General features: G+C 48.8%; 1 protein-coding gene across 5 annotated transcripts in view; it reads right to left on the reverse strand.

Annotated features, from left to right (window-relative positions):
* Positions 1 to 4,445: 4,445 nt before the first annotated feature.
* The window catches only part of VDR (vitamin D receptor), a 53,884-nt gene continuing 41,866 nt past the window's right edge, over positions 4,446 to 16,463 (reverse strand). For all 5 annotated transcript variants that reach the window (XM_008513613.2, XM_008513612.2, XM_008513614.2 and 2 more), the window contains 4 exons: positions 15,180 to 15,351; positions 8,778 to 8,929; positions 8,451 to 8,567; positions 4,446 to 7,132 (listed from right to left, as the gene is read on the reverse strand). In XM_008513613.2, the coding sequence (XP_008511835.1) occupies positions 6,873 to 7,132; positions 8,451 to 8,567; positions 8,778 to 8,929; positions 15,180 to 15,351 (701 nt within the window). In that variant the 3' untranslated portion in view covers positions 4,446 to 6,872. The remainder of the gene's footprint in view (positions 7,133 to 8,450; positions 8,568 to 8,777; positions 8,930 to 15,179; positions 15,352 to 16,463) is intronic.

A 16,463-nucleotide genomic window follows, 5' to 3' on the forward strand; every position in this document is an offset into this window, starting at 1 on the left:
GAAAGACCATAAATAAAAGAAGCTGGGGACAGTATTAACCCGAGTGCCACGTGTTTCAGATTTCAGTGCCTCCTTCCTATCTCTTTCCCACACTTGTGCCTCTAGCGGGCTATTTCACTTGGGGACGATTTGACTTATTAAGTTGCACGCCTGCCCCCTGGTGGCCAGATGGCACAATGATGCCTTCCCCCAGGTCTAGCAGATAACCATGGAGCTGGAGCCCATAGTTCCAGAGGCTGAGATCCAGAGGAGGGGCCAAAGAGATCCGTCTGGGGCCAGTCTAGAGGGCCGAGCAGAGATCAGTGGTCAGAGGATGGGAACAATGTCAAATCCCAATGAAAACTTATTCGACCATCCCTGCACTGTGCAACCTAATGATGATGCTAGTCAGCATTTATGAGTCATGAGTTGTACCCAGGTACTGTGATAAGCACACAGATTATATCACAACAACAAACCTAGAAGTACATACTATTATTGTTGCGGTTGTTTAGATGAAGATTTGAAGTTCAAAAACATAAAGTAACTTGCTCAAGGTCACACAGATAGCAAGTGGCAGAGCCAGGACAAGGACCCAGCAGCTTACGCCATTAATTGTTCTATTTGGTGGCTTCTGCTTGGGCTGTGGGTGATGGTCTGTTTGTAGGTCTCCTTTCTTGGGGGTGGTGACTGTCTTGTTCATGGCTCTGTCCCCAGCACTGAAATCAGGGCTGTGTCTGTGCTTGGAAACACTGGAAGGCCTGTACCACCAGGCTGGATCTCAGAGGAAACCTGAGGCCAGCATAGAAGGTGCTCAGCAGCCCTGGGCACATGAGCTCGGCACTGGGGGACCCTTGGCTAAAAGTGAGCGTCAGATTCTCCCCTGGCTTGGCTGTGACTCTAGAGGTGGCCCGGAAAGCCAGAGAGCAGGTCCATTATTCATCCTGCTTGGTGGCTGGCACGAGGAGAGAAAAACACCATCAGGTGCCCGCAGTGGCAGGTACTCTGGGCCTTCCTTGCTGGATCTGACTTGCCTTCGCAGATATAAAGAGCAGGAGAGAGGTAGACCGAGCAAGGAGATGGGGAGAGAGGGGCCAACAACTACTAGCTCCAACTTGTCCCAGAAGGGCAGTAGCACCACCTAGTGGTGAAGCTCAAGATGATTCAGGAAAAACAATGCCAGATAGTCCAGAGCTGGGAAGAGGCTGGAAACATCCTCCTCTGGAGGGAGCTCCAGGGACTATGCAGGCCTCCTCTATCCCTAGAGCCAAAGGGAAGGGCCTGGAAGCTTTCCAACTTCTCCCCAAAGCAGAGCAGCCCACTTTGAAAGAACCACCTGGTAGTACAAAGGGGGAAGAAACTGCCCCCAGGGCTACTTGCCCTTGGCTGAAAAGTACCCCATAGTTCAAGGTCATGTCAAGGTTACACTCTCTTTCTGGGGATGGCCTACATCCAACGACTAGCTGATGCAGGAATATAAAAGCTAGCTCCCTCACTTCAGCTTGGAGCCATCTGAAGGGCCATCCCAGTTTCAGAACTCCCTGTAAGTGTTGGTCAAGACCTCTGTTATCAGAGACTGCACTGCAGCCCAACTTCTCTGTCTACCTGATGCGATCTCCTTCCCTGCCGCCAAAGCTGGTGATCCTGAGGCCGCTCCCCAGCAAACTCCCTGCCCTTCAATCTACATGTCAGAGTCGGCTTGCCCGGAACCTGACTTGCAACATCATCTCGTATATCATGAGACATGTCTGAACACAGATTCAGAGCAGCTATCTGGAGCAGTGACTTCCCCCCTGGAATCCAGTCCCTTGCCTGGCCTCCACTGCTCCACACTCCCCTGTGCTTCTTGGTCACTTGGAGCACAGACTCGTCTGGGAGCCTCACAGCCTTCTTGCCCACAATGAGGACTAGTCACTGACAAGATGTTGGCATGATGAGCATCACCGCAGCCACGCTAGGAGTGCCAGACGTCACTCATCACCCTTGTCCCCTGCAGGGCCATGGGGCAGAGGGCCACATTGCATAGATACTTCCAAGGACTCCAAGGAGCCCTGGCAGAAGCTAGAGATACTGACCTGAGGGCTCTCTCTGGCCACTCTGGACAGGCCCCATTTGCTTGCCCCCAGGGCTGAAGGAATCAGTATTTCCCAACATACTCCTGACCTGTTTCTGCCACATGAAGCTCTGAACCTATCAACCCCACTGTGAGATGTTTTTCCTACATGTCCCTTTTGAGGAGCAGACCTGTTCACTGCAGTGGGGTGCAGCATTGCTTGATATAAAAGGAGGCTGTCTCCTAGTGGGGAATGCCAAATAATTTAGTGGTTGTCTGCCCAACAGATCAACAGAAGCATATCATCCACAATTGGTCCCAACTAAGAATGCACTGCGTAGACCAGCACTGTCCAATGGCTCTTTCTGCGATGATGGAAATGTTTTGAATCTGCACTGTCCATTCCTGTAGCCCTGGGGCCACTGTGCACTGGAAATGTGGCTAGCGCAATGGAAGAGCTAAATGTTTACTTTTATTTACTTTTAGTGAATTTTAATTTAAATAGTCACATGCGGCTACTGTATTGAACAGCACAGGTGTAGAACCGAAGCTTGGAATGTGAAAACTTAAAATCACTTTATCCTAACTATTCAATCTTTCCGGGGTGCATTCCTCTCGGTTTACCTGGAAAAAGTTTGCTGTAACACACAGCCTTGGAAATTCTGTGTTCCTCTAGATCATCCATAAAATGCTAAATAAGATTGTTCTAACAGGTTTTTTTTTGTGGTTTTTTTTTTTTTTTTTTGAGGAAGATTAGCCCTGAGCTAACATCTGCTGCCAATCCTCCTCTTTTTGCTGAGGAAGACTGGCCCTGAGCTAACATCTGTGCCCACCTTCCTCTACTTTCTATGTGGGACGCCTGTCACAGCATGGCTTGCCAAGCAGTGCCATGTTCACACCCGGGATCCGAACCTACGAACCCCGGGCCGCCGAAGTGGAATGTGTGAACTTAACTGCTGCGCCACCGGGCCAGCCCCCTAAAAGTTTTTAAGAACTCATCTTCACACGTCTCCAGCCAGAGGCATGCCCATTTATATTGTTGGTTTCTTTTCTCTAAGTCCATTCATTTTCCATGACAAATAGCCCTCAAGCCCTATATCAAATTCTCTCAAGCCCCATCCCATCCCACACTGACACAGTCTAGCCTTTGGTTTGAAATCTTTCAGATACTTCCAAAAATTAAAGTAAATTACATCCACAGGTTCCCAGGCCCACTTATCCTAAATAAATACATCGGTTGGGCATAATTTCCTCATTTACAGATCACGATGCTGTGTCTTTGGTTATTTTGCCTGCTATGTTTAGCAATGCTGCCTTTTATCATAAACTCATTTCTTGGGAAATGAAGCAGGGGAGTTCACTGGGTCCTGTTTATGCACAGGAGTCATTTGCAATTCTTCAAGTCACGGCTCAGCATTTTGGATATAAGACACATTTAACAGTTGCCTGGGTTTCATTCCCGAGCTTCTCAGGTAGGTGCCACACTTGACTGGACCCAATGCACGTGACTGAATGCTCCCTGAGAGTCAAGCACTGTTTGATCCAGCACCTCCAATTTCCCCATCTCAGGCCCTCCTTTAGGAACAGGAATCTCCCTTACATCCTCATTAGCACAGAGCTGGCAAGACTATCTGTCATGTGTCAGGCCCCTCAACTCAGTAGGAAGCCGTATAGTGCAGCAGTTAATTATTGGCTTCTGGAGCCAGCTGCCAAGGGTTCAAACCCAACTTCTGTCACTTCCCACCAGTGTGGCTTTGGGCAAACTATCCGTCCTGTCGAAGGCGGGGTAGCAGTAGTCCATCCCCCCTGGGGTCCTTATAAGGATAAAGGAAGTTGATTTGCATAACGCATTTATTTACAGGAGGATTTGCCACAAAGTAAGCACTATGCAAGTAGAAGCCATTTTTATTGCCACAAGCAAAGCTTTCTTCATTGATTTATTTGACAAAGTTCTGGCAAATTTTTCCCTCTCTGGCAATCACTCAGGAGGCACTCTGTGAAGGCCTCTGCTGCTGCTTGAGTCCCAGCTTTCACCGAATCTCTCACATTCCAACCTTCTCTGTTGGCCTCACTCCGATTCTCCAGTTAGCCAGCAGGATTTTCCTATCTCCTGGTTTGCTCAACATTTTGGTGCACATTTTCCTAGTTTCCCAGTAATATACTTTAAGAGTTTTAAATTTGTAAATGTCTACCTTCACATCCTCTCATTCTAAAGCAGAACAGACGACAACATTTTCTCCCAGGGCAGCCCCGTGAAGCCCCCTTTGCCTCTTCTCTTTCCTCCCAGCTCCTAGACTTCCTTCGGGAGTGGGCTGGGTTGTTGTGGGCCCAGGGCAGAGTGACTGGTGCTCTCCGTGTGTCCAGTCGGGTTCCCCTGAGGAGGCAAGGCTAGAGGGAGAGCTGAGAAAATGGAAACACTACAAAGACAAATGCACTTTATTGATAAGGCAACAGCATCACACAGGGCTGAGGCAGAGACCCCATCCATCCAGCCAGGGCCACACTGGGGGTGGGGGATCTGATTCACATTGAGATGCAGGCTCAGGTGTCCTCCTCCTCTTCCTGATGCATCAGCGGGGTGAGAACCCAGGGAAGGGAGGCCGGGGTCCCGGATCTAGACTTGCTCTGTTTAAAATCCAGAGCTTCCACCAAAAGACCAGGTCAGCCCCCAGGGGAAGGGACATGGGGTCTGAGCTCAAGTGTGTTCTAGTGAACCCTGCACTGGACCAAAGTCCAAAGTCCAAAGTCTGGGTCCAGTCCCGGCGAAGCTTCCAACTAGTTCTATGAGCTTGGGTGAGTCAGGCCCTCCTCTCAGCGTCAGTTTTCTTTAACAAGGGAGTTGAACTAGTTTAGCGATTTTTCAAGTCTTTTCTCCCACTGAATAGCAAGCGGCACCAATGTGTTCTGCAGCTAAAATCAAATAACAAGGGTCTCTCTCTAATTTGTGAAATGACAACAACAACAATAATAATTAATGTATAGAATTTTCACCATGTAAGCTTTCCCCCCATAAATACCTCTTAATAAGTGGTGCCTACTACCCGCTATATTCGAACGTAGTACAAAATGGAGTCTGATTCTGAAAACAACTCAAATCCAATAAACGTAAGATTCAGCCATAAGGATGGTATTCTGCACTCAGGACCGTGGCCGTCAGGCGTTTCTCCTCCTGAAGAAACGGTGGGCCAGGTGGGCTCTGCCGTGCTCGGTTGGATTGCTCCCGGGGCTTCCAGGGAACAGCAGATGCAGGGGGAGGGGACATCCTATGGACATTAACTCCCCACTGTTGACACATCAAATGCAGACGTGTTCCGCAAACTCAAGCAACAATCTGAAGGACCCTCTATGACTCCTGGAAGAAGCCCCTCTGTGCTGGTCCTGCACACCTACAACTCACTCACCAAAGAGCCCCACCCGGAGTAAAGAGAGGAGCGTTCCCACCTCTGGGGCTGGTCGAGTTTGAAGTTATGGACCCTCCACCCCTACGCTGCCCCACAGGCCCCTTCTGACTTTGGGGTGGTAGAGTGAGACTAAGAAAGGAACCAGCCCCACATGCTCTCTCCGACTAGACCCCAGAGGCCAACTTCCTCCCTCCACCCCCACCTGAGGTGCTGGAGCATTAGCTCCTGGTTCTGCCGGGGGACCAGAAGCCTTGGAACCACACCTAGGTGGGCAAGGGGAGCACGACTTTGCTGTTGGGTCTGGAAGTTCTTCTCCTCCCTCCCACACTGCCAGGTGGAACAGATGCAGCCCCCGCTGGTAAGCAGAGCAGGCACCGCTTCTCCAGACTCAGGGGTAGTTGGGAGAATGGGCCTATCTCTGGATCATCCTTGGCTGTCCTGGAGGCAACACAGTCCTGCCAAGTGGGTGGTTGGAAGGAGAACTCCCGCCTCAATCAACCCCTCAGATCCAGGCAGAGGAGCCCTGGGCTTGGTGACAGGGACAGCTATGGCCGCCATCTACTACTCTTCTGTGAAGCTGGGCGTGTGTGTCCCCCACTGCCTAGGTCTTGCTTCCTTCCCTCCTTGGGCCTCTTAGCAGGTGGGTTCTGGGCCAGTGGCCCCAGGCTAGGGGAGAAAGCCCACCTTGCTATAGCTACTTGCAGGCAGAATGTTATTATGGTGATGGGATGAAGTGGACACTGAAGGGTTATACAAGCGCCTTTTGGCAAGCAGAGGTGGATGAGGGGCAAGTTGTGACCTTAGTCACCTTGTTTCTGGTTATTCTTGGCAGTGACTGTCCTAGACAAGCCTGGGATGAGAAGGCAGAGGGAAAAGACCCCATCTTGGCACACTGCCCTGGGACAGAACAGCACAGAGTGGTAGCAGGATGAGATGAGGTTGGAGTGGGGTTGTGGCCAGTTGTTTATCATGGGTGGGCCGGGCTGGGGGGAGATCCCCACCAGGCTCTGGACAGGTGGGCCTGGAGCAGGGGGAGGTATGGGTGTCTCTGTCCCTGAGGAATGGGTGTGCTTTTTCTGCCTGCCTGTTCCCTCGGTCCAGCCAGCAGCCACTTCTGGAGTGATGGGGGCATCCTCAGGTGAGACCCTGCCTTCAGCCTCTGCCCTCTGCCCCTACTTGAGTTTCTTGGTCAAATAAACAGCAACTCCTCATGACTGAGGTCTCAAGGGACTGGGGGTAGCCTGTGGCCTGCAGGAAATGGGGACCTGGTGTTACGTTGGGCAGGAGAGAGGATGGGCCGGAGGGGGGAGGGAGGTAGGAAAGGAGGGACGGAACTCCAGGAGGGGTGGGAAGGCCTGCTGGGCAGCACCCAGCCCCAGGCCCTGGCACATGGCCCCAAGGGAGCAGCCCCACCCCGGTGCCACCACAGGCTGCCCTGGTCAGGAGATCTCGTTGCCAAACACCTCGAGCACGAGGGGCGTGAGCTTCATGCTGCTGTCAGGCTGGAAGGAGAGGCAGCGGTACTGCTTAGAGTGCTCCTCATTGAGGCTGCGCAGGTCGGCCAGCTTCTGGATCATCTTGGCATAGAGCTGGTGGCTGCCCGGGGGTGGGTGGCGGCAGCTGATGTAGGTCTGCAGTGTGTTGGACAGGCGGTCCTGGATGGCCTCGATCAGTGCGGGGTCCTGTACCCCAGGACGGTCTGTGGGCACAGGGGGGTGGGAGGAGGAGGCACAGGAGCTCTGAGCTGGGTCCCTTACTGTTCAATCTCCCCACCACCCTTGGCTCACACAGAGACACCCAACCTCAGCATCCTCCTATATGGCTGCTGACCTGTAACACCACAGTCCTCCCTAGAGCCCCTCAACCACTTCCCATTGCATTTAGGATCAAGTCCCAGCTCCTTTTGTGGGCCCATCTGGCCCTGTCTGCACCTCACCTTTCTCCCTCCATCTCTATGCTCCATCTTTCCATTAGTATCCTGAGGTACCATGCTCTCTAGTTTCCATGCTTCTCATTTGTGTTCCCTTTGCCTGGAACTTAGCTCTTTTATCTTGGCCTGACTCTTACTGACCCTTCGGGTAACAGCTTAAAGGACTTTCCTCAAAAGGCCGTTCCTGACAACACCCTACCTCCATGCCAGAGACTACATCAGCCTCCCTCCTTCTATTATACCCTGCTGAAGTATCACATGCTTCTTTACTTTTAAAACTTTTGTCACATCAGGAATTAGTTGTTAAATAGTATTTGTTTCCTCCTACACTTCATGGGAGAGAAGTCTGTGTTCCGAACTCCTACGCCTAACACTGTGCCTGGTATCCAGTAGGTGCTCAATAAATCCTTGCTGAGTGTATGAATGGATGAATAAGTCAATGCTGGCTGGGCAAAGGGAGGGAAGCCCATGTTCATTCCTTGGGTTCCCAGCCCAGGAAAGCATGGCCACTTGCTTGTTTCTTGAACACAGTCTAAGCTGAGGCAGGGCTGCCCTCTTTGGGCCTTATCAGCAACACAACACCCCCAGGACCACAATAACGTCCTTCTTAGCCTCCCTCTCTCTTCCCACCCCAAACAGGTAGAAGAGTTCAGACATCACAGCACACTGCTTCCAAACTCAGTCAGGTAAATTGTCTAGGCAGCACCATCCATCAGGCCCCAGGGCTTTATACCTTGTCCCCAGGGGACCTCAGGAAAGTTTAGTCCAGTTCACATGTGAGCGGAGCCTGAGTAATGGGAACATCCAGCCCTGACTGTGGCCTGAGAAACCCTCTCTGTGTGGTTCCTCAGAATCCCACCTATGAATCACCTACAGTCTCTCCAGGGCAAGGCCAAGAGCACTGAGAGGCCTCTCCCCCTATACATATCACATGGGCTGTGCAAACCAAGCGAAGTGGGTATTTACTGTATGTTTCTCCTTTTGCTCATCCCTCCCTCCAGACCACGCTGCTGGCCCTCAGCAGAGCTTCCTCCTTCACACTCCCCACGTCCCAGATCCCTGAGTTCCTTACTCCTAGGCTACGTACCTGGGGAGACAATGCAGATGGCCATGAGGAGGACATGTTCCTCCTCATGCAAGTTCAGCTTCTTCAGCCCCACCTGGAACTTGATGAGGGGCTCGATCAGCTCCAGGCTGTGTCCAGCTATAAGAGAGAATGGCCAGATGCTGTGGGCAGAACTGAGGAGGCACCCTGCCTCACCCTGACTCCAAGGCCAACTGGGCCTGACCCTCATCTGTCTCTCTTTGTTGCAGCCTCACCCCCTCTTACGTCCTTGACTGGGGCCCATGATCCCAGGAAGGATGGAACCAGAGTCTGGGAGCTAGAAAGGATGGAGGTGGAGCCCATACTCACCTTGGGTCACATCTCTGGCATTGTACTTGTAGTCCTGGCTGCCACAGGTCCAAGACATGTCGTCCATGGTGAATGACTGGTTGGAGCGCAACATGATGACCTCAATGGCGCTTGACTTCAGCAGCACGATCTGGTCCTCAGAGGTGAGGTCTCTGTCAGGGAGGGCAGGAGTAGGATTCAGGTTACCAGTCAAGACCTTCAAGTCATGCAAATCAGTGTAGTGCTTTGACAGGTATACATCTGCCGGGTGACCAGCATGTGCCCTGGGTCTTCCACTGAGGAGCCTGCAGCCTGGATGGTAAGGATAAGACTGATTGTTTCTTTTCATTTTTTTTTTTTTTTGCTTGAGGAAAACTGTCACTGAGCTAACGTCTCTGCCAATCTTCCTCCATTTTGTAAGTGGGATGCCACCATAGCGTGGCTTGATGAGCAGTGTGTAGATCCGCGCCCAGGATCTGAACCAGTAAACCCTGGGCTGCAGAAGTGAAGCATGTGAACTTAACCACTATGCCACCGGGTCAGCCCCAAGACTGATTGTTTCTTGAGGGAGAACAACCCAAGGTTGTGATTATGTGCCAAGGAAATATAAAGAAGACAAAGACAAGGAAAGAAAGTCCTAAGACAAGGAAAATCCAGTGACTTGCCAGGATCTCCCAGGCCTAAGTGGCCAGAGCTATTAGGGACAGGAAGATAGAGCCCGAGGAAGCTCCCAGGTTATGGATTGAATATGGTGGTCTACAAAAGGTATGGCTAGAGTCATCTTCAACAACTCCCATTCTTTCTTTTCTTCTCCTTCCTCCTTTCCTCCAGTCCTTCCCCAATAGAAAAGTTCAGCCAACTCTGTCTCCAGGGCATCTCTGATCCCTTGACTTCATTCCCGCTCCTACCAGGACTGCTGTGGTTCAGAGCTTCATTGCCTTTTTCACTCGTCTCCTTCTAGAATCTTGGAGTCAAGTCTCTCGGGTGTCTCATTCATTGTCTGACTGCTGCTACAGGGAAGTATCCCTCCTCTGCTCAGAAATCCTCCTGATTATCAGACACCTAGGATCAAGCCCGCACTCCATAACTTGGGTCCAACCTGCCTTTCCAGCCCGCTTCCCATCACAAATGCCACCAACCCTTCATTCTGGCAACACTGGACTACTCCACAGTCAGATGCTGTGTGTTCTCTCACCGCCATGCCTTCGAGCATGCAACTGCTGCATAAGAATGCCTTTCTTCTTCTGTTCCATCTCATCTTTCTGATCCTGAATCCGGTGAGGTGTCCCTTGGAGCCCCAATCCCACCCCCTGATTCTCTTCAGCAGAATTAGAGCCACTTCTTTACGACCCGCTGCACATTGCCTCCTGTTTTGCCCTTTCTCCTTCATCTCTGGTCTCTATATGTTTGTCTTTGGCTCTTAACTGTAAGCTACTTGAGGACAAGCATCACCTCTTAATTACCTTAGTGTCGCTTACACGTTGATCATCCAGCCATGAGCACAATGGGGGTCAATAAATATGTGCTGATGAGTCAAGAGGCCAATGACTAGTTCCACTATTTTGAGTCATGAGCCAGGCTTACATGAACAATAACAGGAAAAAGCAGGCCCCACAGATCAACTTGCTGCTGGTTTTCCCTTTCTCTCCCTGACTGTATATTTCCACCTGGATATCCTGTAAATAGGCTGTCATCCTCTCTGTGGCTGCACTTTGATTCATAAAAAGAAGAGAAGTGGATGTCAACTGATGAGAGTTCTGTGTCAACACATGATAGATGATGGGGAAAGAAAAGGCTGGAGTGATTAGGATGACCAGCAAAGCGTCTCCATTGAAAAAAAATCACAAAATACTAGAGTTAGAAGGGTTCTCTTAGAGGCTATGTGGACAATTCCTTCTTCAGCATTCCTGACAGATGACTCTCACACAGCCTATGCAGGATTCTCCCAGTGCCAGGGAGCTCACAGCCTCTGGATACAGCCATGAGGTTGTTAGCTCTTAAGTCAAAAGTCTCTTCTACTGGGGCTGGCCCCGTGGCCAAGTGGTTAAGTTCGCATGCTCCACTGCAGGCGGCCCAGTGTTTCGTTGGTTCGAATCCTGGGCGCGGACATGGCACTGCTCATCAAACCACACTGAGGCAGTGTCCCGCATGCCACAACTAGAAGGACCCACAATGAAGAATGTACAACTACGTACCGGGGGGCTTTGGGGAGAAAAAGGAAAAAATAAAATCTTTAAAAAAAAAAAAAGTCTCTTCTACTGAGCTAGAACCTACATGATGACAAGCTCACCTACTACTTGAAGTTCTGTCCTTTCGAGGAACACAGAACCAGACTTCTCCATTAGCTGTGGGACAACCCTTCAGCCATTTAAAGAAAGCTACCATGCCCCTTCTGTGTCTTTTCCAGGATAGACAGCCTAATGGCATCGTGTCTAGATGTCTCACCATCCTTGTCACTTTTCTCTAGATGCTCAAGCCACATTTTAAAAAATAAAAACTAACACCACCCTCATTTTGGGTTTTAATTCATTACACAAGTAAAACATGTCTATTATTAAATCTTTGGAAAATATAGAAAAAGTATAAAAGCAAATAAAAATTACTCATAACCACAATTAACATTTTGGTGTATTTCCTTCCTATCTTTTTTTTTATGCAAATCTCTCTTTTTCTTAAACCTACTTGAGTTCATACTAATTCTGTGTCCCACTTCCTATGTGACTAAAATTTCTTTAGCCCAGTTCACAGTGGGCTGCATAATGTTACACGATATTAACATACTGTAAGTTATTTAATCAGGCTCCCATTCACCTATTTTTGGACATTTTGGTTTCTTCTAATTTTTGCTATTATAAGTAATTCTGTGAGGAATAATGTACATAACCCTTTGTTCAATGGTCCACTCAAAATGGTTGGCCAGAAGAGAACAAACACCCAAGGGTGCCCAGCCAGAGAGATTTCGGGGGAGACCACTGCCTATTGTGTCTATTGTGATCCAGACATGCCACTTCCATAAGCAAACCTAGAATGACCTCAAACACCACCCTCAGCCTGGAAATACAGGGACTTTCTAAGTGCAGCTTACAGCCAGAACAGGGGATGGTGGTGGGTGGGGGGAGAGGTGGAGATAAAGGAGAAACCAGTAAGAGAGCTCGTTGCGGCTGCGATAGGTGCCAGCTCAGGCTCTGTGCCTCCTCTCTAAACCAGGGTAATAAACCTGGGTGATCACACCCTGATCAGTTTTCACACCTGTGACTGCTTCTGGACACCTGCCATGTGCTCTGGAAATGTGTTGCTGTCTCATCTTCCCACCCCTCAGGCAAAGACCAACCCCTCCCGACCTGCATTCCCACGGTTCCTCTAGCAGGTCTCTCTTCGCCTCTATCTCATCACAGAAACTGTTTATATGTCTATCTCTTCCATCAGACACTAAACCCCTGGAGGCCAGGGACTGCGTCCTAGTCAACTTTGATCCCTCACAGTTTATCTAAGAAAGCTGTTTGCTGGATGGATGAACAAGTGATTATAGAGGGAAGGGCAGAGGGCAAGGGAAGCCTTGGGACCCCAGGCCTTAGACTCAGGAAGGAGCTCCTGGGAATGGAAATGGCAGTGAGATTGAAGGCATGTAGCCCATTGGGCTGGGCTTCAGCCAATTTGGCCTCTGCCTTGGAACACCTCTCTTGGCAGTGAAACCCGGGGGTCCTTGGTTCTCAGATCCAAGATTGCTCCTGACCATTTAGATCCTGCTCCTGACATCACTTCCTCCATGTACTTCTTTTGCAGTGCTGAGGGAGGGAGATTTATGAGGCACAGAAATGAGAGACTGAGGGAGGGGAGGTGGGAGGTGGGAGCAGGGCCGGGGCCACACCGTGGTACAAAAGTTCACACCCAGTGCAACCCATCCAGTCCCGCCCCACTTTGGTCCCATGCCTACGCTGGAGTCTCATCCTGTCCCCCCCACACTCACCCACACAGAAGACTCACCCTGCCTTCCCCACACCCTCCACCCCTGCCTACAGGCAGCAAGATCAAAGCCACCAGGGACTCAGCCACTGTTCTCTCACTTCTTGGAAAAACAGAACCCCTAAGTACAGAAGCTGGTAAAACCAGAGAGCCGTTGTGCTGGCCCCGCCTGGGTTCCACTGGAACCTGGGCTCTAGCCCCAGGCCAGTCTCAGCATCATGTCTGCCTGGTCATAGAGTATCCACATCAGTGTCCCCCCAAGAGCTCTGGCTAAGGTCTGCTTCATTTTTATTAGAGAACATTCCACTTTGGGACTTCTCAAGTCATGCTGAAGAGAGAGAAGCCAACCCTAGTATGTTCAGGATCAATTTAACCAATTTTGCATTAATAGCTGGGCAGCTCCAGTACCTGCTCCCATACACCTCACTCTGGCCATGATAGGAACACTAGACTAGGGAACTCTGGAAAATGAGACTTGAAAGGGAAGGAAGGGGGTAGACTTCAGCTTGTCACTGGGGAGAGAAATTGAGGGGCAGGTGGTAATTTGTGTCAAGGTTTATGAGGTGAGGGTAAGGGATGGGGCCAAGGGCGTGGGTGAAAAACAGGGGCTCAGGTTACTTAGTAGAGGGGGCTGCTTTGGGGTAATCTGGTTAAGTGAGTAACTTTCTTTCTGGAAACAGTTTTCCCATGTGTACAATTTGTCACCACTTAGAATCATTTAGAACCTTAGCATCTGGACGGGGCTTCAGGGGCCCTCTCCTCCAACCCCCGACTCTTCAAGGAAGGACGAGCCCTGCATAGATGAGGTCTGCTCCTTGGAATTAGGATGGCAGCTCAGGTGCTGCAGTGTGTCCACCGGCACCTTGAAGTGCTTTTTCTCTAGCTGTTTACACAAAACAAGACTTTGGAACACATGGAGTTTGCCAACAGTAATGTGAAGAGTGGAGGAGGGAGCTGGAACTTGAGCTAAGCAGAATGCGTTGTCAATTCCAAGGAAAGGCTCTGGAGGGTGAATCCCAGGCTCAGCGCGATGCTGGCTCACAGGTGACACTAGCTGGCTCCTGCCTGCCTGCCGGACTGGCCCTGACTCCTTTTGCTGCAACCAAGATGTGCAATGCAGTAAGAGTGTCTCGATGTCATTTGACCTTTTTCTCTTTTTTTTACAATTTCCACATTAACTCCAGGAGAAGAGCATTGGAGAATTCTTGGTATTTGGGTTGGTGAGAGGCATAAAATAACACAGAGCCAGCTGTCTAGGGCAGAAAGAAACTGGGAAGTGCTGGGGTTAGCTCTGCGAATTACTATCAGCTAGCTGGCAATGTGGTAATTTAGACAGTAACTGATGGCTTCCCTAAGCAGCAGAGAGATTCATGAAACAATAAATGGCATCTCATATTAGTTTCCATCCAGAGCTGGCCAATGTCAAATCATTCTCTGGCTCCCAGTATTCCAGGCCTGCATCTAAGCATTCAGATATAGGAAGCATTCTGCCCATTCTGCTACACCTGCAACTCTTGGCACTACTTGAAATGATGATAATATTGCCTGATATTGATTTCTTTCTTGCTATCTCTCAATCACATAGAATATGTATTTTATGGCATGTCCCAAATGAACTTTTAAAAAGAATGAAGATAAAAATACACATAAATATAGATATAACTACCTCCCAACATATCTACTAAAAGCATCAACACTCTATCATTTTAAGAATATTTAACACTGCACGACTATATAAATGTACGTACTATACATGCTACTATTACCAAAACAATGAAACATTTGGATGAATGAATGAAATTTGTATAAGTGAATCCATAATGGAGGCTCTCCATTGCAGTGGTACTCCTTATGCTTATGGATTTGGGCAAAAAGGTCTCAGTACGTTTAGGAAATGGCCTTGGATGAAGGGTAAGTTGGGTAAAGGATGCTTAGGTCACATACGGCCATAAGTCTGTCTCCCTCTAGGATTCTGAAATTATTTCACAAGTCTTCATGCCCAATCCTTTCTCCTCTCCTTCACCCTGGTTTCAGAATTGGGTGTGGAGGATTAATGTAGGTTTAATTTAAAGGGATAACACAAAAATTAGACCCAAGCCAGCTGGAGCGGACACAGCAGCGAACTAAGAGCTCTAGACCTGGCTCTGACACAATGGCTCCAACGCTAGAAATCCTGGTGTTAGCCATTGAACCTCTCTGGGCTTCTGTTCCATCATCCAAAGGGGATGGATAGCTCTCCAGTGCTGGCCTGCCAAGTAATGCTGGATGTGCCACACTTCCTAAAATATAGATTCCTGGACCTAGCCCAGAGACTCTGATTTATGAGGTTTTACTATTTTGGGAAGCAGATTACTTCAGATTTACTATTGTGGGAAGCAGTGGATTGGTGATATCCAAGCCTTCTTCTGGCTCAGTCCAGGATTCTGACTCTGTTCCCCAGGTAACCCAGAAGCTTCTTACCTGAACCCTGGGATCATCTTGGCAAAGCCGACCACCTTTTGGATGCTGTAACTGACCAGGTCAGCCAGGTGGGGCAGCATGGAGAGCTGGGACAGGTCCAGGGTCACAGAAGGGTCATCTGAGTCTTCTTCATTCAGATCTAGGTTGGAGAAGCCGGTCGGTTCCACCACATCTGGAGAAAGATGAGGAAAGAGAAGGAACAACTTAAGGATATAGAGCCAGGCCTCCTCCTGCTTGGTCCTGGGAGGACCTCCTGTATCCTGGCAGCAGGGCCAGCTGGGAATCCCATGGTGACCCCCTCTCCTCAGCCCAGGCTTCCCTCTAGGATGCCCCTGCTCTTCCTTCAGCAGAGTGTGGCAGGAAAATCAAAGATCAGAGACACTCTGAGAAACGAGACCTCCTCAAGCCATGAGTTCACAGACCATGTGTTGTTCTTCATGATCTCAAATCAAAAATGCATTTGGAACCAATAAACTTTTGGAAAACAATGTTCAACCTCACTAGTGATCAAAGAACTGCAAAGTAGAACATCTACACTTTTCACCTATGAACTGGAAATAAATATGTTTAAATGCTGACACCATTTGACAACGGGGTCAGAAGCCTACACTTAGGTATACTCTTTGACCAGTGATCCAACTTCCATGAATTCACCATAAGGAAAAAATTCTGAATAAGGGCAAATATTCAGCCACAAGCATACTGTTATCTTAATGAAAAGCTGGGAAACAATCTAGATACCCAACAATAGGGAATTTAGATACGTTATTGTACATTCATACCCGAGAATACCATGCAGCCTTTAAAAATGAGATGAGATGAAATAAGATAAGTTGAAATGAGATCAATGAGATGAAAATATGATACGACATTTTATTAAGAGAAAAAAGCAAATTACCAGACTGTGTATAGCACAATTCCATTTCTGAATATACATATATGTTAAAAAAAAAGATGGAAAAGAGACACATCACAGTGTTAGCAATGATTATCTTTGGATAGTAAGATTAAAGATTATATACATCTACACACACACACACACATATAATTTAGTTTATATTTTCTGACTGCCTACAATGAACATGTATTACTTCTGTATAATAGTTTTTTAAAAATTAGAATGTTAACCAGTTTGAATTTTTAAATAAATATTTGCTATACTGAACATACCATTAGTTGGGGTGAGCACCTCAACTCAATTAACCTCTGAGAGGCTATCAAAACTCCTAAAATACAGACCAATGTATAACATTCAGATTGACCCTCGTTGATACAAATGTCATC

The sequence above is a fragment of the Equus przewalskii genome, chromosome 5 (assembly GCF_037783145.1).
Source record: "Equus przewalskii isolate Varuska chromosome 5, EquPr2, whole genome shotgun sequence".
Classification (NCBI taxonomy): Eukaryota; Metazoa; Chordata; class Mammalia; order Perissodactyla; family Equidae; genus Equus; species Equus przewalskii.